At 47.0% G+C, this 21,664-nt stretch overlaps 1 protein-coding gene across 1 annotated transcript; it reads left to right on the forward strand.

Annotated features, from left to right (window-relative positions):
* Positions 1-4,653: 4,653 nt before the first annotated feature.
* Positions 4,654-21,202, forward strand: HPSE (heparanase). The gene is made up of 13 exons (XM_030450886.1): positions 4,654-4,829; positions 6,474-6,619; positions 6,731-6,934; positions 8,013-8,138; positions 8,506-8,679; positions 9,110-9,281; positions 10,107-10,154; positions 12,037-12,130; positions 12,765-12,871; positions 16,276-16,390; positions 18,188-18,306; positions 18,460-18,606; positions 19,201-21,202. Exons 1-13 carry the CDS (start codon positions 4,654-4,656, stop codon positions 19,358-19,360), a joined length of 1,788 nt encoding a protein of 595 aa, XP_030306746.1. The 3' UTR covers positions 19,361-21,202.
* The last annotated feature ends 462 nt before the right edge of the window (positions 21,203-21,664 follow it).

Here is a 21,664-nt window from a genome sequence, read left to right on the forward strand (position 1 = left end):
TACTTTTGACCAAATGGTAGATATTTTACATTATTCACTGGTTTATTTGTGTTATCATCAAAAGACAGATGGTGCTTACTCCAGCATAAATGTGAGTTTGCTGCTAGGTGGTTGATGGAGCACGCATGTAGGAAAGTTTCAGTGATGCCTTTCAGGCCTAAGCAGTTGCTCTGAAGTTTTATTGGTGCTTGATGGCATTCCTCCAAAGTTTGAAAGCATCACTTTGGGGAAATAATCCATTAATTGCTTATGAGAGTAGTTAATGAGCTGGTAACCTCTGTCACAATGCTTTCAAAGACACTTGCATTTGTATGCTAATTTAAAGTGTACACTTTTACTTTTAAACTGTGATAAGGAACAGCAGGGGAAAGTTATTTCTGGCAGCTGTCTATTGCTGGGTCACTGCCTGCCCATCTACAGCCTTGTACATCACCATAACAACCAGCACTACTGCACAATCAGATTTTGACATGCATGTTTAGAAGTGAAGTCAGGGGTTTCCCACAAAGGATGGAGCTGGTTTGAAACAAGCTGGTTTGAAACAACCAAAGGTTTTGGGTCTGCATGAAGCTGATATGGAAAGAAAATGAGGTTGACATTTGTCATCTCTGCTCTGTTTACACAAGCTGTGCTTTACCAGGTGGATGAGTGTGTTCTCCCAAGGCTTTCTCTGTGACCTTTGATAGCAGAAAAAGTGAAGGAAATGAAACTGCAGTGATTTGCACTAAAACTTTGCTGTGTGCAGCTTGTCTCATTTTCTGAAATCAAACTTGAGCAGAGCAGTACACGTCCTTCACATTGCTTCTTTCTACAGCACATTATGTGTTAATGTAGCATTAAATGTTCTCTCCACAGAAAGCTTTCTTGGCTGGGCTTTTCCCCTAAGTGGAGATGGGAGAGGTGTAAAAAGTATAAAACAGCTGCCAGTCACAGTATTTTTGCTCTGCTGGATGCTGTTGAGGTGCTTTGTTGTCAGGTACAGTCCCGGGCTTGTAAAATGCAGTAGAATGTGCAGGTGTCAGGACGGGTATACATTGGTTTGGTGAATGTCTGTTAGGAGAGATTGTCCTAAACATGGGTTTTAGGGCATTTTGGGAGGCGTAGATTCTCACTTGCCCCAGTGGGATATTTAAATCTTAAAGCCTGTATTAAAAGGAAAACAACAATGACAATTAGCTTATCTACATGAAATAGCAGTAGATGTTTTCAAGCTAAGGTAGGTCATAAAAAATATGCTCTATAGGACATTCCTAGCGATTCAGTCATAACTGTCAGTAAACTGGATGTATGTGTGTCTCTTCAGGTTGCAATTAGTGCAGAATAAGTGTTCTGACCAAAACCCTCAGTGCATATTAGTCTTAATGCCTTTTCACTCTACTTTCCAACTTGCTCGTGTAGACCAGTTTTCATGTTTGTGCAGTTCTATTCTTTCCCCCTGAGTCCATAATTCTATACTTTCAGAAACCCTTGTAAAAAAAGCTTACTGAAAACTGTCCCTCTGGAAGGGGACTGGTAAGAAAGTCAGGCTTAGGTTAACGTTTAGCTTTTAATTTTCATTGTGTGAATGAGAACTATTGTGTTTCTGTTCTGGAAAGCTGCAGCCACATGAGATGGTCCTGCCTCATCATCTCTTGCTTTGTTCTGCCTGTTAAAGCTTCATTTCTTCTCTTTCAAGCATGGTGGTCTAACGCTGAATATCAGTTGTGATGACAGTCAAATATTACTACTTAAAGCCTTATGCTTTGATTCAGAGAGAGGCTGAGTTATTTTGTGGTGGTCTGTTTGGTGTTCTGGGATGATGGAGCTCAGCAGCTCCTGCAGCACCTGAATTTGTCAGCTGCAGATTCAGTGGAAAGGAAGCTTTTTACTATGTAGCTTTGTGGACTTCAAAGGTAACTTCTAAAAACTAGACACAAAGTATTGTTTTCTTCTCTGAATCAACAGACAGTGTGCCATCCCGGAGTCTTACATCCATCTGGATTCAGAAATAAACCCAGCTGGGAGTGTTGGGAGTTGTGTGCTGTGTCAGAACAGGGTCTGGCTGAGGGTTTGAGAGCAGGGAATAAGGACAGCTTAAAAAACCACTATGATTGTTACCTTGCTATGTTCTTATAATTTCCAGTCTTAGTATCAACTTGCCTTGGTTTCATCTTTTTATTGTGTTTTATATACAAACAGGTAATGTGCTCCTCTGACAGATCATTTCTGTTCATCCACACAAACACTGCTATGTCAAGGCAATTGCTTGCCTTTTGAATGGACAATTCTTCCCTTCTGAAGCTGCTTTGTATACATTTCTATATATATGCATATATATATATGTGTGTGTATATATATATATGTGTGTGTGTGTGTGTATATATATATGCTTTACCACTGAGCATCAGTTCTTGGTTCTTGCCCAGGAACAGCACTGGAGCTGCTATTAGTGATAGTGTGGTGCTTTCTTTCCACTGTTGGATGGAAATTCCTGGAAAGTGTTTTGGGTTTTGTTTTGGGTTTTTTGTGTGTGTTTGCATTTATTTTCATCTCTGTTGTTAAAACCGAGTTGGCACAGTGTGTCTGCTAACAGCATTGCTGGTGTGGGAGAAGCAGAACTGCCTGACCAAAGCATTTGAATACCACAAGGCAGGGCCTGGCTTTCTGTGAAGTGAGGAAGTGGGATGGGATGCTGATACAAGGCAGACTCCAAACAAAACATGGACTGGCTTTAAGCCTACTCCTGGTTCCGGGACAGCTTCGTCTTTGAGCTCACATGGCACCACTCGAATTCTGCCCTAATTTCCATAAAAGTCCAAATACCCCTGTATTGATCTCCCTTACTTCACAATATGTAAAAATGGGTATTATACAATGTGAAAAATTCCCTGGGAAAAGTCACCAATTCCCATTAAGTACCTGTAGCTCTTCCAGGTAGTGATACCACAGGCATTCTTTTCCAGCTCCAAGGTTTTGCAGGCTGCTTTTATATAACACATTTGATCTTTTCTACCTGCATCTGTACACAGCAAAGGAATCCAACACTGACCACTAAAATACATACCTTGTGCATCCACCAAGATGCACAAATACAGCCTGGTGGCACGTAACTCAAAGCACCTTCTCCACAGAGGAACTTAAAGGGGTAAGGAGTGAATTCCAGTAAGGAAAAAAATCATGCACAGGCTGCATCTCGCCTAAGGCATTAACATTTCCTGGACATGATCTGCAGCAGTTGCACACTGAACCACATTATTAAACCCTTGATTCACTCCTGGGGCTGCGTAATTTGTGTGGCACTCCTGTCATCTACTGATAGATGAATTATTCCTCTGGCAGAAAGTCACCCCAGCCCTTCCTGTGGGTGTAGGCAGGGGTGGTAATACCCCCAAAATGGGAAGCATTACCCTGACTAAGATAGTGAGACAGTCAGGAGTGTCACCATTTCCTTTCTGGCAGAGCCATGGATGTGTTTATCAGAAATGGGGTTAATTTGGTCTAGTTCTTCTCGTTCTGGTAGGGAGTTACTTAATAGTACAAAAATGTAGAGCAAGAGGGAACAGGAAGGGCCAGGCAGGCTAGCACTTGAGCCACGCTGATTATTGTCCTGACGTGGAGTGTGGGAAGCTCTGCACCCAAGCAAGGTCACAGATAAGGGCTGGACAATTTGCAGTGTGTCCCAGCAGGTGACTGTTTTGAAAAACAAGCAGTAAGAAGCATGGATGTTTCAGGAGAACACTGACACAGGTGAGAAATATAACAGTGAAGTTCATAGAACCATGGAATCTTCTGAGTTGGAAGGGACCCATCACCGTCATCAAGTCCAGCTCCTGTCCTTGCATAGGGCACCCCCAGGACCACACCATGTGCCCAAGAGTGTCATCCAAATGCTTCTTGGAGTTCAGTGTAATAGTGTAAAAACTGAGGGTGTTTCAGCAGTGAGAGTTAAGCACTGCTCACACCCTGGCTGTGGCTGGCAGGTTCCTGCCAGGGCCCAAGGGGAAGGTTTGGCTGTGGCCAAGCACAGGGTTTCAGCACAGGCTCCACTCCTCAGAGAGGACCGAGGGCAGGCCCTGGGCAAGCTTAATTCCTTTTTGTAAGGTGATTAAAATTTCCTCGTTGGCTGCAATCAACAAGTACCTCTGTGCAGCAGTGTCTCGGTCTGAAGCAGCAGGATCTCCAAGCGGCACTTGCCGCAGGTTCTCTGGGCATCTCGCTGGGATGTGACACCCCCTCTGCAGCAGCAGTGTTCCGTGCTCATTTTCCATCTGTTGGTTTGGGGTTTTTTGGCACCCAGGTACCCTGGGCTGCAGGCGTGAGACGGAAAGCTGGCTGGTCAGCCGCAGTACGCTGCGATAATGAAGAGGTCTGAGCGGGCAAGGAACCAGATTCGAAACCCCGGTCCGTTTTGTGAGGGCTGGGAAAGTCAGTACGGGCCTCAAGTGTCTCGGCGCTGGTTTGGGACACGGCGGAGTGACTCGGGGAGCAAGGCTGCGCTTCAAGAATGCTACTGCAGCTCGCAGTCCGTTCCCGAGGGTAAGGGGAGGGGAAGGTGTCTCCGCGCTGGCTGCTCACGACCGCCCCGGCGGGGAGCGGAGGGCCGGGACCCCACCCCCGGGTCGTCCCCGCCCTCCGCGGGGTGGTACCGGCGGCGCGGCGGGCCGGCACCGGAGGATGCTGCGGCTGCTGCTGGTGCTGCTGCTGCTTCTGGGGCTGGCGGGGGGCCGTCGGGCCGCCCTGCTGCGGCTGGGGCTGAGGGGTAGTCCCCTCCGGGAGGTGAGCCCGGCTTTCCTCTCCCTCACCCTGGACGCCAGCATCGCCCGCAACCCGCGCTTTGTCGCCTTGCTCAGGTGAGCCGCCTCCTTTCCTCCCTTCCTCCCTTCCTCTTGGTTTTGCGCAAAACAAAAAAAGAGCTCCGGGGTGGGGGCGGACACGGAGGTTCTTTTGAGGAGAGGTCCTTGGCGGGCGGAGAGGGGTCTGCAGCTGCGGGAAGAGGGGGCTCCTCGGGCATTCCGGAGGGGAAGCGGGCATTTCGGAATCAACAGAACGTGTGCCAGCCCGGAGTCTTGAATCCAGCTGGATTCAGACTTAAACGCAGCTGGGAGTGCTGAGAGCTGCGTGCTGTGTCAGGACAAAGTCTGGCTAGGGTTTGGGGGGAGGGGGTAAGGCTACCTTGCTCTCTGGAGATAGCACACGGGTAAAGCGAGGAGAGGAACTGCTCTGCGAGGAGAAAATAAAGAGAAGGAAACTGCCAAGCAAAGGAATTGCGCCTGGTGGGACTGGGGTTTGCGAGCCCTGCTGCTCTGCCAAATAAAAAATCATCCGAGCCCTCAGGCAGCTTTGTAAACGCTTGCCTGGGCATTATCAACATAAAGTCAAACTGAGCAAGCTGAGCAAGGTCTGTCACCACCAAAACTGAATCAAGAGATCCTGAAAACGGAGCCCTTTATCGCCCCCGTGTTATACTGAACAAGTCTTCTATACCTAACCCTTTGGGCTCTGGCTTCTCTCTTGCCCTTTTCTTCCCCGCTGTTACTCCATTTTATTATTATTATATTTTTATTTTTTGTATGCTGTTCCCTTTGATTCTGACTTTTTTGGAACCTATCTTAACTAATTACCTCTCTGGTACCACTTTTCATCCCCAGTCCTGATTTTCCTCCTCCCACCACTTTCACCTTTTCCTGGTCACCAAGGTGTGTAGATACATGACGTTAGCTTTTTGGACACTATTCAGCTCTCTAACCTCCAGCCTCAACTGCACACACACCACGGAGTTTAGACTGGGGCAGCCCCACTGCCTCAAAGAGGAGGAAGTACTTGGTGGCCTGTAATCTGCTGTGTGTGGGGCAGATAGTGCCTGTGGGACTGGCATCCTTGTGGTTTCCCCAGCAAACATTGGGTGTCTGTGCTGCACACCCTGCACGGGATAAGTGTGAGTCACAGGGGCAGAACTTAGGTTGCTTTATCAGCCTGCTACCCTAAAGCTAATGCTTGTCCCAGCGTGGACTCTTAATCTGTCCTGGGAACAAAAGCAGTCACTTGATGGAAATTAGGACTGATGGTATAAAATCATATTTACACCCACCTTCTCACAGGACTGGTGTGGTAGTTTCATATAATCGAAAAATAAAAAGTCTGGGGGAAAAAGATGCCTCGGACAAAAAAACCTAAACCCAAACCAAACCTGTTTTGAAGTATTCCCTTACTCTGCCCCCAGGACTTGGCTCCCTGTCTGCAACCATGTTCCCTAGGGCATGTCTCCGCCTTCCAGCCTCCCCAGCACTCTCCTGGCCCTCCTTGTCAGTACTATCTCTGCTGCACAGTGCGTTGAGGCACAGGTCCAGCAAGGGATCAGGAGTGCCTTGAAGCTACTGGATAGCCCCAGGTCACCTATGTGTCGCTCTGAGCACTTGCTGTGTTTAGCCTCTACACCAAGGCCAGAGTCTGCATGAATTCAGTGTTTCTTCTGTTTCTTGACATCCCTTCCTCAGCAATGTCAAACTCCGTGCCCTGGCAGCAGCCCTGTCCCCAGGGTTCCTGAGGTTTGGTGGCACTGAAACAGATTTTCTCATCTTTGATCCCAACGAGGATTCAACTCCAGAAGAGAAAACCCTCTGGGAACTTGAGGTCCAGCAAGGTAAAATGGGCATCAACCTGTTAGACTCAAACTTCTAGGTTTAGCACGTGGCTTTGATGCAAGCTGGGAAAGCCACAAGGGCATAGCAGCAGCTCTGGGTGTCCTCCACAGGCTCACCATTGCTCTCCTCCATGGAGAGGAGATCTGTGGACCTTCAGCACAGTCTGTGGCAGAAGCAGCACCAGCCATGGAAAAGGGAGGAAGGGCACAGGGGACATCATGTCCACCCCAGCATCTGCTGGAACTCTCCCTTTGGCACCCCGTGCTTCCTGCAGCAGCCTTGGGAGCTCCCACACTGCCTGGGAGGCAGTCAAGGTCAGCTCAAAAGTTGTGGTTTCATGATGAAAATTAAGTAGTGGATGGAAGTAATAATCTTTTGAGAACAGAGTATCCATTTTCTCTATCTTGGCTGAAGCCAGAGCTAGGCTGGGAGTGCAGCTTTGCCTTCCTGTTGCTTCAACAGGTCAAGCACAAACCCATCAGACTACTTCCTGGGGCTTTAGCTTGTGCTGGTCCATGAGGTTTCCAACTGCAGTGAAGTCCATTTCCTCTTTAAACTCAGCAAAAGCACTTCTTAGAGGTGTTTCAGATGAAAAAAACCCATCTCTTCCAGTGGTGCACAGCACCACAGTGTAACTGTGCATCACTGTACAACTGGTGGTCATCTCCCTCCCATACCTCTTTGCTGGGTGGCTGCTTCCTCTCTGGCTAACTGTGACTGCAGCTTGTGCCTTCCTCTCTGGTTATGGCTTGTTCTTGATTTGCATGACAACAAAAAACCAGAACAAAACCTAACAAAAACCAAAACAAGCAAAAATAACAAAATAAACAAACAAAACAAAACCAAAACAAAAATATGAGCCTTGAAGAAAAAATGTGTCTTGTGGCTGCTGCCAATGGCATTGCTGTTGGAGCCACACGGGGGGGTCAGTGCTTTCCCCCCTGCATTGCATGAGACCAGCAGAGCAGAAGCATCACCCTGTACCTGCCCACAGCAGCCATGGACCCTGCTGTCCCACTGCATGCCACAGTGGCTTATCTGCTCCTTGGGCACTGCTGCATGTGCTTTGTCAGCTGGCTGGAACGAGGGTTTCCAGATGGTGCTCCAGCTAAAATAGCTTACCGGGATGTGACTGCTCCCAGAAGCACAGCTCAGCCTTCCTTCACCCTGCCATCTCCATCACCTTACACTGGGAAATTTCATATAACATGTATTTATTCATCAAACCAGCCCTTTTTTTTCTGTGCACCTAACACTCTGAAGGTAGGGGTATGTTTCACAGGACTGCATGACTCTCCTGTGCTTCCTCTCGGGTGATGCAGCTCTTTGCATGCTGAACCCTGATCATGAAGGTGAGGACCTAATTGCTATCAACCTTCTTCTGCTCTCCAGGGCCTTGTGGCTCAACACCTGCCTTTGCTGCTGTCGAGAAGCTGTTGCTGTCCCAGTGGCCCAGCCAGGAGAAGCAGATTCTTGCAGACTATAACCGAAAAAAGCACAGAAACACCACCATTACAAGTAAGACTTCAGTGGATTTTTCTCCTAGGACCAGGGGTTTGTAAATCTGTGCCCTGAGGCAAAAGGGTTTTAGGCTGCTAGAAGCTGAAACCACTGAAAAATTTAATATTTTTCCAAGTAGGTGAAATGTTTCTGGGAAATCTTTTTCTCCTGCCTCCCACTTCACATTCAGCTGCTGCAGGAGTTGTGAGGATCTCAGCACCTTGCAGCATGGTTTGTAGTAATATCTGGGCTCTTCTGCCTACCTGGAGAGGTTGGCACATCTGCAGCACCAGGCTAAATAAATACAGCAGGAAAGACTGTATTGGCCAGAGCTCAGCTAGCACGCCATAGCCTCGAGATGAGCATCCTCCCCTTCTCTGTGCAGGGAACACTCTGGATATTCTCTACAGCTTCGTAAACTGCTCAGGGTTCCACCTGATCTTTGGGCTTAACGCCTTGCTCCGGAAAGATGGCTTCCAGTGGGACAGCTCAAATGCCCAGGCACTGCTGGACTACTGTGCTTCACAGAGATACAACATCTCCTGGGAGCTTGGGAATGGTAAGCGTGGAAGCCTGCTTGTGGGCCAGGCCAGCAGTCACCTGGAAAAGGACCACCTCAGGGTAAGGGCTGCTTGTTTTGCATGTTTAGGATGATAGCCCATAAAAGCAAGGTGATATTTTATTGGAAAATATTAAGGTCTTCATTCGTGAGGAGGGATTTCACAGAAGGCCCCCAAAATGAGCAAATTAAAATAATTTTGGTGTTCCTACCAAAGGCTCTGAGATGAGGTGCAGCAAGGTGCAGGATGTCACCTGTGGGGATTGTCTGGGGCATAGCACGCTGCATCACCTGGGCTTTCAGTCTCATGCTTGTCAACTTCAAACCTCTCTCCTGTATCATGCCAGATCACGAGTGGTTGGCACTCCCCCTGGGGAATGAGATGCCAGGCCCCAGAACTACAGTGCTGATGCTTCTGTATCCTCTCCAGAGCCCAACAGCTTCAGGAAGAAATCTGGCATCTACATTGATGGCTTCCAGCTTGGGCAAGATTTTATCCACTTACGGCAGCTTCTAAGTAACTACACCTTCTACCAGCACACCAAGCTCTATGGTCCTGATGTTGGTCAGCCCCGAAAGCACACACAGAGATTGCTGAGAAGGTAGGAGCCTGGGCAGCACCCCCTGGCGTGGCCTGAGGGTGTACAGCAGGATTTTCTGTGATTTTCTGCTAATTTTAAGGATTTTATGTTCCAAATCAATACAAATCTTTTACAAATGGGTGCATCCAGTCTAACTGGCAACTACTTTCCTATGTTTTAACTCATGCTAGATATTTATTTCCCTTGATTGGGGATGACTGAAATCTTACTTACGTGCATGAGCTCAAGGTTTAAATACACAGCCAGATGAAACCAAGACACCAGCAGCACTCCAGTGATCAACTTTCAACTGAGTTCTGCCTCTAGTGCTGTGTTAACAAGGGCTTTCCACCCTAGGAATCTCTATGGCCCTACTGCATGGCCCCACAGCAGTTCCCCCTCATTCCTGCCAGCCAGGGGGAGAGGGTAGGGCTGTACATGACAGCTCCTTCATAGGGGACTGTGGCCCATCTCTGGTACCTGAAGGAGGCCTACAAGAAAGCTGGGGTAGAGTTCTTTACACAGGTAAAGGTATAGCAAAAGGTCAAAGGGAAATGGTCTTAAACTGGAAGAGGGGAGAATTAGGTTGGACATTAGGAAGAAATTCTTTCCTGTGAGGGTGGTGAGACCCCGGCCCAGGTTGCCCAGAGAAGTTGTGGCTGCTCCATCCCTGGCAGTGTTGAAGGCCATGGGATGGGGCTTGGAGCAACCTGGTGTGGTGGGAGGTGTCCCTGCCCATGCAGGGGAGTTGGAGCTGGGTGATATTTAAGGTCCCTTCCAACCCAACCCATTCAGTGATTCTCCCTGCTAACCTCCCATTCTCTACCACATCCCTTTTGGTTGCAGCTTCCTGAAGTCAGGAGGGAAGGTGATCAATTCTGTCACATGGCACCAGTAAGTACTGCTCAGATACCATCATCCCCCCTGTTTATAATCTGCTTTCTTTCTAAAACATCAGTTTGAACATCCCCACAAGGAGAAAGGGTGAAATACCCCTTCCAGCAGGTCCCTCAGGTGCCTCACTGCAAACTTCTTTGCTCAGAATAAGAGATGAATTGAGGGTGAACATTACAGAAGTGCAGAAGGCCTCCACAGAGTCTACTTGGTGCAGCAGGGAATGCAGTGTGGCAACAGGGTCATTTTGCTCACTAAATAAGTTCACTGGGAAAAGCAGAAAAAGAATGTGGAGAAAAAGGTGTCACAGCAGGTTCTGTTTTCTGAGGAGCATGAAGGGGTAGTTCATGGTTCTCCCCATCACACAGAGAATCCCTGCAGCAGTTGAGCCTTTTTGCATAGGCTATGTTTGAACATGTACCAAAAGCTACTGGGAGCTGAGCTGCAGACTCAGCTGCCTCCAAACTTCAAGCTTTGCCAATCCTTGCATTTTCCCCGTGGAGGAAAGGGATGTCCATACAGAAGGAAAAGAAGGTAGCTAAGCAGAGATGCCACTGATGGAGTTCTGTGAGACCAGGTTTTTCACGTAAGGTTTTAAACAACCCATAGATGGCTTTGAAACTGAGTCAGTACCTCTGATGTTGGTGCCCTTCATAGTATTTGAAGGGCTGAACCTGATGCAGTGAAAGCTTCACCCTCTAAAAGCAAACTCAGGGAGCCACTGGTGACCATGCTGGCAAATGCACTCCTTGTAAAAAATGAGCTCATGTTACATGCTGCCTTTTTGTCTCTTTATGTCTGTTTGCTCTAAGGGGAAATCCCTGCAGGTCTGGTTGGTCCAAAGTTCTAGCTGCTTCTCCTGCTCCCTTCTCTTTGCTCTCTCTCTTTTGCTCTCTCTCTTTTTGCCTGTGTGCAGCTGCCCTCAGGTCCCCCCTGCAGTGGCACGGTGCCAGCCCTTCCCTCCTGTGCTGTGGCTTTTAAAGCGGGCAGTGATGCAAGTGGTCCCCAGGGCACCTGCCTCATCAACTCGGCATGTTTTGAAAGTGATTGCCATGGGAAGGTGGTTTTCCTTCCAGAGTTGAATGCAGCACGGGGACGTGTAGCAGTCAGGTAATTGTGGGAAAAGATGTGCTTATGTTTTATGTATCTATACATACATGACTTATGTATGCATTTGGAGCAGCTAGCAAGACATAAAAGGCACCCTCTCTCCTTCCTAGACTGTTCTTGCCCTGCGGCTGCTTTAGCTTAAAATGGGCATGCATTATTTTCTTTACTAATTTAGGATTATCAGGTTTTAGCTTCCCCTTGTGGCTGGAAGATGTCAGCTACAGCTGTTAGGACTGAGTGACAGCACGATGAAACCACAGGATTCCAATTTCCTTCTGTTTATTCAAACATGAGTGAAAAGCTTGTGATGCTGTAGAGATGCCTCCATCCTATTCCCTTCAGATGGCCAAAATACTCCAACAGGGAGACAGAATCTGGTAGCTGGTCTGTTTAATATATAACTTGAAACAGTAAAGCAAAATAAGCACATAGAAGTATCTCAGCAAGAGAAGATTTACATCAGCTGGCTCTTATTCTGACTCTTATAGTGTTTTCCTCATTCTGAATGAGTATATGCAAAAAATCTCTACCACTTCTGTTTGTCACAATTTCTGTGATATCCTGTCTCTCCTGAGGTAATTATACCCAGTAGTCCTTAAAAGACAAACAACACACTTGGACAAAAAAACAAAAAAGAACTGAACAGAAGATTAATGCTGTGGATAAAGCTATCAAGCAACTGAGTACTCTCAGGGGTGTTTGGTACCAGTGGCTGTATTTTTCTTTAATTTTGGCTGTGGCAGGGGATGTTTTTTGTTTTTTCCATTTCCAGTTACTATGTGAATGGACGAAGTGCAACCAGGGAGGACTTCTTGAGCCCCAAGGTGCTGGATTCCTTTGCCACTGCTGTACATGAAGTCCTGGAGGTGCCTTGTCTTGTTCAGTCATTCCCACGTTCTGTTTCCAGGGGCCTAGCAGAGAATGCAGGATAAAGGACAAGTTCTCACCAGCATTAAATAGGGATCATCAAAGCTTGGGTGCTGCTGAAGTTGTAAATTCAAAATAAAAAACCAATAATACTAATAATAGATGAACCCCAATAGTTTGTCATACTGCAAGCATGGTGCCAGATATATCAACAACCTTTACATTTTCATCTACCTACCCACCTACCTGGTTACTACTTATGGATGTAATCTGTGGTCATACCCCCCCTGCTCCTCACCCTTATTTCTTTGTATGTTGAGACCCCAAGAACAACATAACTTAGAATATAACCCAACTCAGCACAAGGAGACTTACAGGACCTGGCTTTTAGTGATATTTGCCTTGTTCTACTTGCAGACTTTTTTTTTTTTTTTTTTTTTGAGAGAGAGAGAACAGGGAATAAACCTGCTTCTAGTCCTTTTGATCAAAATTTCTGTGATGTTAGCCCTTAAATATAAGCATCATGCATAGGCATTTGGTTGAAGCACAAATTTTGCCTGTTATTTCAGTAATCAAAAAACCCACCCCTAAATTGTTGTCTCTTTCTCTTCTTCCCTATGTCACACTGGCCAGATTGTTGGTGGGACTGTGCCCAACAAGAAGGTCTGGCTAGGAGAGACAAGCTCTGCCTATGGAGGAGGAGCCCCTGGGCTGTCCAACACTTATGTTGCTGGCTTTATGTGAGTACCATGTCCCAGGGGTGGGGAGATGAGACACTGAACCAGCTGAAGGGGGCTTCATACATTCCCTGCAGGAGAAACATCTCCTTTGGGCTTCCGGAGGAGAGCAGGCCATGGTTGGGCTGAGGATCATAACTCCCTGCTGCTCCCTGTGCCTTCCCCCAGTGCCTGAGGTTCATTGTAGGCCCAGGTGATGGCAGATTCCCATGGAAAATGAGGATGAGAAGGGAGAGAAAGTTGTGTTTCTGGTCTTGAATCTCCTATGCTAAATTTGTCCTTTGGAATAGAAAGTCATTCATGTGATCCTTTCCCAATGTCATCCTCTAACCACTGTGAAATTACTCACCAAAGGGACTCTGAGTCATGTAAATAATTTCCTTCAAGTACTCATTTTTTTTACCATTTTGTGAAAATTAAAGACTTCAGGATTTTAACACTTTGATAATTTTAAGATTCAGGAAGGCAAAATTGCATGGGAATGTTTGGTTCACACTTTGAAAATTAACTAAAAACATGGCTGCAGTATATTTTTTCCCCTCTTATAAGGCACTGATGATCTTTTCATCAGGGCCTGGTGGGTCAGCAAGTCAAAGCCTAGTGATGGCAGACAACCTTGTTGTTGGCTGTGGTGATTTCTTGGCCAGTCCAGGAGCATCTGTGGAAAGGGACCTGGGGGTCCTGGTGGACAGGAAGCTCAGTATGGGTGCACAGTGAGCTGCAGCAGCAAAGAAAGCCAAGAGGATGCTGGGCTGCATCAACAAGGGCATTGCAGGGACATAGAGGGGAACTGCGGCCTCACGGCTTTTGGCTGGTTTTTAGTTTTTTTAAAAAATAAAGGGGTTTGGAGCAAAATGTAGTTTTCTTAGGTGATGGGCAGTCTCCTTCACACCACTTGTCACATTGTATAAAAATCTCTTAACAACCCTTGAAGTTTCAGATCAGAATTTCCCCTCACATACTCATTCACACTTTTCTTTTTACAACTACAAAGCAATCGTTTACCACAATACATGACAAGGAATTGCAATTGCAGTTCCCAAGGACAAATGACAAAACAAAACAAGAAACAAAAAAACTCCAAAAAAGCAAAACCAAAACCAAGAAAACCCCCACAAAAACTCAAATCTCAAATGCAAACAACCCGTTAAGGCTTTTCTCAAAGGAAATAATACTAAATATCTTAATTTTGTAGTCTTTTAGTCACTTGGCACCCCCTGATTAACTTTCATAATAGCAGAAGCCTGCCTGGGGGCAAAGGTACCGGAGGCAAGGGGGTGGCATTGACGGGGGCACATTGGGGTCCGCGGCCGCCGATCCTCCCGGGCAGGAAGGGCCGAACCGCTCTGCCCCCTCCCCATCTGCACCGCCCCGGTGCTCGGCGGGGCTGAGCGGGGCAGTCCCCGGGGTCTCTGTGTTTCCCCGGTGCTGCGGAGAGGCCGGGCCGGACCCGCGGGTGGTGTTTGTGCCGCTCCATCAGATCTGGGAGGTGCGCGTTGCGGGGGCTTCTCTTGGGTCATGGTCGGGGCCGGGCGCGGGTCTCCCGCCCTGGGGGCTGAGGGGCGGCCAAGGTTTTCTCTGTGCTCCCGCCCGCCGCTTTTGTTTTGTTTTGTTTCAGTGACTCCAAGGTCAGACGCCTGGTGGGTAACACTTTCGTGGCCGTTTGATCTCCCTTTGTGGCAGCTTCAAAGAGAAGCTTCCCTGCTTTTTCCTAAAATCGGCATATAAGCCATTAGATTTGAGTCACGTGAGCAAAAATCTTATGGCAGTGTCGTCATATTGAGTTCCTCTCTTTTGGAGGATTTTCACAGAGACGTTTAAAATAGACTTATCCTCAGAAGACATTTGAGACCCCATAACCTTAACGTTCTCTTGTAGTGAAATGAGGCAACCAAGTGCCGCTAATTGCCAGGTAGTGGGCGTGAGCTTGTGTTAAGACCACCTGTGCCTGGTTAGGGCGGGCCCCCACTGCTCATGCTCATGCCCTAACCAGGCACAGGTGGGCTTAACACAAGCTCACGCCCACTACCTGGCAATTAGTGGCACCTGGTTGCCTCATTTCACTACATTCTCTCCTGCTCTCACCTCTATTTCTGAGGGGTACAGGCTCGTTCACTCCCGAGTCTTGGGCTCACCCTCAGGTGGCTCTGAACCCAACTTCCTGCCCTGGAAGTTTCTGTTCCCTTCAGCAGAGCCGTCCCCGTCCGGCTGCTCACTCCACAGCTGACCTAGATGATCCAGTCCTGATCATCACATCAGGGTCACCATTTTTCAGAATACAGAATGACTGACACCGGCGGGTCTTTAAGCATCAGCGTTTATTGTATGAGACATCCATACTGTTATACTTTGGCCATCTGTGCGGCCATCCCTGTACAGTTTGGGATTGGTTATTATGAGGTGTCCATGCACCACAACACACAAACTGATAAGGCTGGGACCCCTTGTCCACACTCTGGAAGCTTAAAGCGGGCAGGCTAAAAGTTTCTGCTGATTTCTCTAACTTTATTACACTGTATCAAGCCATTTTCTCTGTTCTGCTCTACTAACTATGCATCATTGTTAAAGATTCTGCTCTGCTAGCTAGGCCTCAAGGTTTAAGGTGATGCTCGAGGTCAGACTGCATGCCTACAGGGCATCACCAGCAGAAACAATCATCATCCTACTCTACTTAGCACTTGTCAAGCCACTCCTGGAATACTGTGTTCAGTTCAGGTCCCTGCCATACAAAAAAGATGTAGACAGGCTGGAGAGGGTCCAGAGGAGGGTCACAAAGATGTCAAAGGACTGGGAAGCCTTTCATCTGAGAAAAGGCTGAGACAATGGGGTACGTCCAGCCTTGAGAATAGAAGGCTTAGAGGAAGCCTCATCACCATGTTCCAGTATTTAAAGGTTAGCTACAATGAAGATGGAGACTCCCTTTTTCACAGGGAAAAGATGAGAGATAACAGTCCAAGTTATTCCAGGGGAAATTCCAATTGGGCATCAGAAGAAAAGTGTCACTCTGAGCACAGCTGGAATAATCCTCCCAGGGAAGTGGTGAATTCCCCAACACTGGGCTTGACAAGGTGCTGGGCTATCTCACCTAAACTGTGGTTCTGCCTAGAAAGTTTGGACCAGATGATCCTTGAGGTCCCTTCCAACCTGGCATTCTAGGATTCTACGATCATATCTGGTGGCTGTTTTTCCACCACCTGCAAGCAGGGTAGTGGAGCAACTGTTCCCACCACCTAGGACTTCCAGAGGTGGAGTGAAATTATTTTCAAGGTAATCGAGCAAGATGAATTGAAAAAGGAAGTCAGCAGCATGCCCTAATTCTTGCTTTCCTAATTTCCAAGCTAATCAGAGAAGGGACAACAATGAGGTCAACTATTCCATCTGCATGGTTTTTGTCTCATGTTTGGCAGGTGGCTGGACAAACTCGGACTTTCAGCCAGGCAAGGGATTGATGTTGTGATGAGACAAGTTTTCTTCGGGGCAGGGACCTATCACCTGGTGGATACCAACTTTGAGCCTTTGCCGGTAGGTATGCAGCCCGCTAGCACCAGCTGAATGCTGTGGGTATTCCTGCACTGAACGTGGAGGTACAAGTCAGCTGTTTCAGCAACACAAGAGAGCCACAGATTTTGTAGGATAGTTGCTCACACCTAAAGTTAGCTCAGGTTTCCTTGTGTGTTACGTTACACACGTTACAGACGTTATCTAACGTCTTCACTGCAACTGCAGGGGTGCGGATAGGCCCCAGCACTACAGAGACTGATCACTGGGACACGATGCTCTTTGTATGCAGCTGGAGTGCACAAGGTTTTTCTGGGTGGACTGTTTTGATTTGAGTACTCCTCAGCTGAGTGATGAGTGGCTCTTGAACAGACATGGTATGAGGTATTATCATCATTTGTGAAAACCAAACCAACATGAAGTCCAGACTCATCCATTTCTTGGCACATGAGTGTATTCAGCCTACAGAAATGGCTGAAGTATAATTAAATGAAAACATGCTTTTAGTATCATTTGATTCATTAGGAAATAACATTCTGTTGTGATGAAACATCACTATTTGATTTATATGTTGTTCTTGCATGTACAGCATATTTCTTTGTGCTAATAGCACTTAACTTGGGATGAGAGAACAACATCTTTCTTTTTATCCATCCTCTAGTTTTTCTGCTACCAAGCTGTGATTTCCACAGGCTTGTAGAGACCATCTGAGAGGAAACCCAGCATATGGGGTTGTGTCCTGCCATGCCAGGGGCTGCATTGTCAGGCTTGTGTCTTTGGACTTTTTTTATTCCCTCAGTTAAAATATATTTCATTGAGGCTAAAAGAATGTACCTTGTTCCTCATTCAGAGGCAGTACAGATGCTAGGCAAGTTCATAATGCCTTACAGGCAGGGAAATCCAAACCCAGGCCCATCAGTTTTAGTTAGCATGGAAATAGAGTAGCACAACAACTGTCAGAAGGCTACATGTCCTTGCAGAGGGTCTGAGCATGCAAGGCCAATAGGAATAGTCACTGCCCTGGGTTTGTGATGAGTCGGGAGAGACACCTGACAGTTTACCTTCTTAGAAAACCTCAAAGACAACTCCCAGATGAGCTGGGAGAAGGTCTCAAATGCACCAGCTGGAGCTCATCCTCCCCTGGGACTGAGCTTGAAGAAGCAATGCTGCAAAATGCAGCCTGCCTGCCCCTGCAGTCCTAAAATGCATCTTTGCAGACCACGTGCTTTCTTCGGTACAGTCACAGACTTCACAGAGGAAAAGTAGCAGTTAAGATGCAAGATAAAGCAGACCTGGGAAAAAATACCTCGGGCATCCCTCAGGCATCATCCTGGGGTGTCAGAGGGTTTACTCTTGACTGGCGTTCAGAAACTAATCTCAAAACATGTTCAAAAGCACGATGTTAGCAAAAGGCATAAAAGTTGGTGGGGGCTTCTTACCGGCATGACACCAGTTGATGGGACATAAGCTTTCCTCCAACTCATCCCCCGAGGATTCAGCCCTGGGGTGTTGTGTACCCTGCAGAAGAGACTTCCAAAATGCACTCTCTTCTCCATGCTTTCCGTTGAGAGCTCCGAGATTTGCATGTGAAGGGAAAATGACTCTTAGGTACCTTTCATATGTAACTGCTCTGCAGTTTGGAGGCAGGGTTTTTTCTTGGGCTATGCCGTTTGTAGGAGCTGAAATAGATATTGTGAAAAACTCGGTAAAGAAAAAATCATAGGGAAAAGATCGCTGAAACTGGCAACACAGTGAATATGTTTTCAGGTGTGCTCCTGGAATGTACACAAGTGCTTACCTGTGTTTTCTAATGCCCCTCAGGACTACTGGCTCTCGCTGCTCTACAAGAAGCTGGTGGGTACCAAGGTGCTGCAGGTGAGCCTGGCAGGAGCCGACGAGAAGAAGCTCCGTGTTTACCTCCACTGCACTAACACCCTCCAGTAAGCTTCCAGAAATGGTGAAAAATCCCAGAAACAGAGCCCATGGCCACCCCTAGGCCAACAAAAGCAATCTGGGACTGTGCAAGAACTACACTATTTCTGTGAACCCCCTTTCTCGCCTGATCTCCACCATGATCTCCTCTTGCCTTGCAGTCCGAAATACAGAGAAGGGGATGTGACCTTGTTGGCTTTAAACCTCTACAATGTAACCCAACATTTGCAGCTACCCAATTACTTGTCCAGCAAGCACGTTGATCAGTACCTCTTGCTGCCTCATGGCAAAGAGAATATACTTTCCAGGTAAGAGTGCAGTTCCTCCTGTCTCTGTAGAAAGGACTTTGCCTGCAGTTAGCTGGCCTCTGAAACCTCACTTTCTTCAATTTGCAAGGTAGGGGTGGGGAGAAAGGAAAAGGTGTCTTGCTTGATGTCAATCAGGAAGCTTTTTCCTAGCAAGCTTCAGAGCTCTGGACCAGTTCTGCAGAAGTACAGGTGTATTTTCTCAAGTGCTGGTTTATAATTTACAGCAATGAGTTCAGGCTTTGTGTGGTTTGTTTTGTTGTTAATGCTAATGCATCTGCACAGGAAGGATGTTCTTTCTGGACATAGTAGATAATGCTATTATTTGCAGGCAAAAAAACCTCAACAAAACAATTAAAATTTGTACTTTACAAAGCCTGTTCTTGTGTTAAGCTCAACAGGTAATCAAGAAACATGCTCTTTTCAACTTGCTTGTGCTATAATGTTAAAGGAGTCCTTGCAGAGGGAGTGCACAAAACCACTCAAAGCCAAGTTGATTCGGGCTTTGGGCCAAGCTCATGTTTACACTGAGCTCCAGAGCTGCTTCTGCTCAATGGCAATCAGAGCACAGCTGCTCATCTCTCTGTCCCTCTCCAGGTCTATTGAGCTGAACGGCCGTGTGCTACGGATGGTGGATGACAAAACACTGCCAGAGCTTACAGAAAAAAACCTTGAACCTGGCACCATACTTGGCCTTCCAGCCTTCTCTTATGGTTTTTATGTTATCAAAAATGCCAAAGCTATTGCTTGCATTTAAATGGTTAATACACACACAGAGGATAAATATAAAGCACTTGGCTAGCCGGGAAGTTCAAGCCTAGAAATTCACATTTCTACCATGGGACTTAATTCTAGCAAGGGATGCAAATGTGGTGGCAGTGTTCTGATATGTGGGCTGGAGAAGAAGTGCTGTCCTGCTGGGTAATTTGCACATGCAAGATGCTCGTGGAGCTCCTGGGAGAGTTATCCAGGTTAAGCAAGCCCAGGCAGGGGCTGGTTTTGCTCTTGGTCCAGCCTGGGTCACTGCACGTGAGCACAGGGCCCTTCTCCACACCATGCTGCATCAGCTTCCCATGCTGTACTTGAGGCTCTGCCAGAGAGGAACTGCAGCCTCCCCTCTCCTCATTTCTGCAAGCACAGCTCTTAAAGCAGTTCCTTCGAACACTTGACTTCAGAAAGGACAAGCAGGTTTTTTCTATTTTAGCTCTACAGCTGTGATTTTTGCTTGCACTATGTGGGGAAGCTCAAGGAGGGGTTATGGTTGCTCAAGCAACCTCCAGGCAGAAAGCAATGACCACAGAGCAACCCCAGGTCATGGTTTGCATTCTGCAGGAGAAGATACATTCTTGAGAAACCAGGTCCTTCCATGGGATTTGGGGCATGTTTTTCCTAAGCTAGGAGAGTTCAGTCACAAGATAGAGCTACGGCCCCACGCTTTCCAAAGGCAAGTTTTTGGCATGTGAAATGCAGGCTGTTCTACCTCTGCCCCTCACACACTTCATCCCCGGGAAGAAAGGAGCAGAGCCCACCAGCACCCTGGCAAACCTTCCATGGGCAGCACAATGAGGGCTCCAACTCCTCACCATTCCCCACCCTGCAAGTGGTTCAGCTGGAAAGGATTTCCCTGAACATTCCTGGAGGTGAAGCTCGCTTTAGTGTTCAGCTCTCTTCTATATTCACGGAAACATGGAAAGGGAGAGTCAAGAGGCTGAGGAAACCACCCATCCCTTCACCACCAGAGGGACATCAGTGGTCTCCAAGCATCCTGGGGAAAAACCTCCCTGACATCCCTTCTGCTGGGGAAAACAGCTATTTTGGTCAGAAATCTGTGTTGGCAGTGAGTTCTGTCCCAGGCTGTGCTTTGCCCATGCAAACCCTGCAGCAGTTGGATGTGCCATGGTCACTTACTCTGGCACATGTGCTGCTCATCTGGGCAGTAAACTGCCCCAGAGAATACCTGTGGTCTCCCACGTGTGTTTGTCTGCATCTACTTTTCTTGAAGATATATAGATATATATATATATATATATATATATATATAACCCCTTACACTGTCAGTGCCTTATGACATTTTGAGCACAGCAGGGGAAAACACCACCACACTGCTCTATTTCCCTCTAAGCTTTAGAAGGATGCCACCAGCTACTTGGGGTTTCAACACAGGGTAGCAAGAAAGAGATTTTTTTAAATGGGAAGACTTTGAAAACAGATGTACTTTTGATGCTGTGATGAAAAACTGCACAATATGAAGGTTATATTTAAGTTCTGTGTGTCCAAGGAGTGTTTGCATCCACAGTGCATATGCATTCAGTGAAGGCTACATATCTGGGGTTAATACACATCAGAAATGAGACTAGGGAAGGCTTAAGTTTGTTTACATTGTCCAAGTTCAAGAAAAGATGTAAAGAGAGCATAAAATGGAGTAGAAAGTCTTACATACAGTCAATATAGTTAATAACATTATTGCTACTGTAAGTTACAACAAAGGCACCAAAGTCACAGTTTGCCTGGCAGCTCCTTTTTTCAAACTTTCCTAACAGTTTTGTTTATTCCCATGCTTGTGACTTTTATATTCAAAGATTTTAATTAAAGTAATTTATTCCAGCTTTTGGCAATCTTCCTCTTCTTACAACTCCTTTTTGGCATTCTGAAACTGGAAAACTCCCTTCCCATCATGTGCTCTCTGCACAATTCTCCACAGAAGTAACCAATTGAAAATGAAAGCAAGCAAACCCAGGCTGGTGTGTTTCATCTGTAGCTGACTACCCGTTCAGAAGCCCTCCACCCCCATCTTCACTCATGCATGGGCTGATGGATGCCATGCAGAACTAGTAAGAAGGGCACAGGGATGCCAGGCCAGGCAGATGACAGCTGCTCTGGCTTCACCTCCCAGCCTGTATCCTTCTCTGAGCACACAGCCTGGTCCTTCATATGGCAAGGCAAGGAGAGGTCTGATTGGCATGATATATAACTGCTTTCATCTTAAACAGCTCTATATACCCCCAGATGACTTCTCGTTACAAAGTGTTGTACATGAATCTGATAATTACTGTTAGCTCTG

This window comes from Calypte anna, chromosome 4B, assembly GCF_003957555.1.
Source record: "Calypte anna isolate BGI_N300 chromosome 4B, bCalAnn1_v1.p, whole genome shotgun sequence".
Lineage (NCBI taxonomy): Eukaryota > Metazoa > Chordata > Aves > Apodiformes > Trochilidae > Calypte > Calypte anna.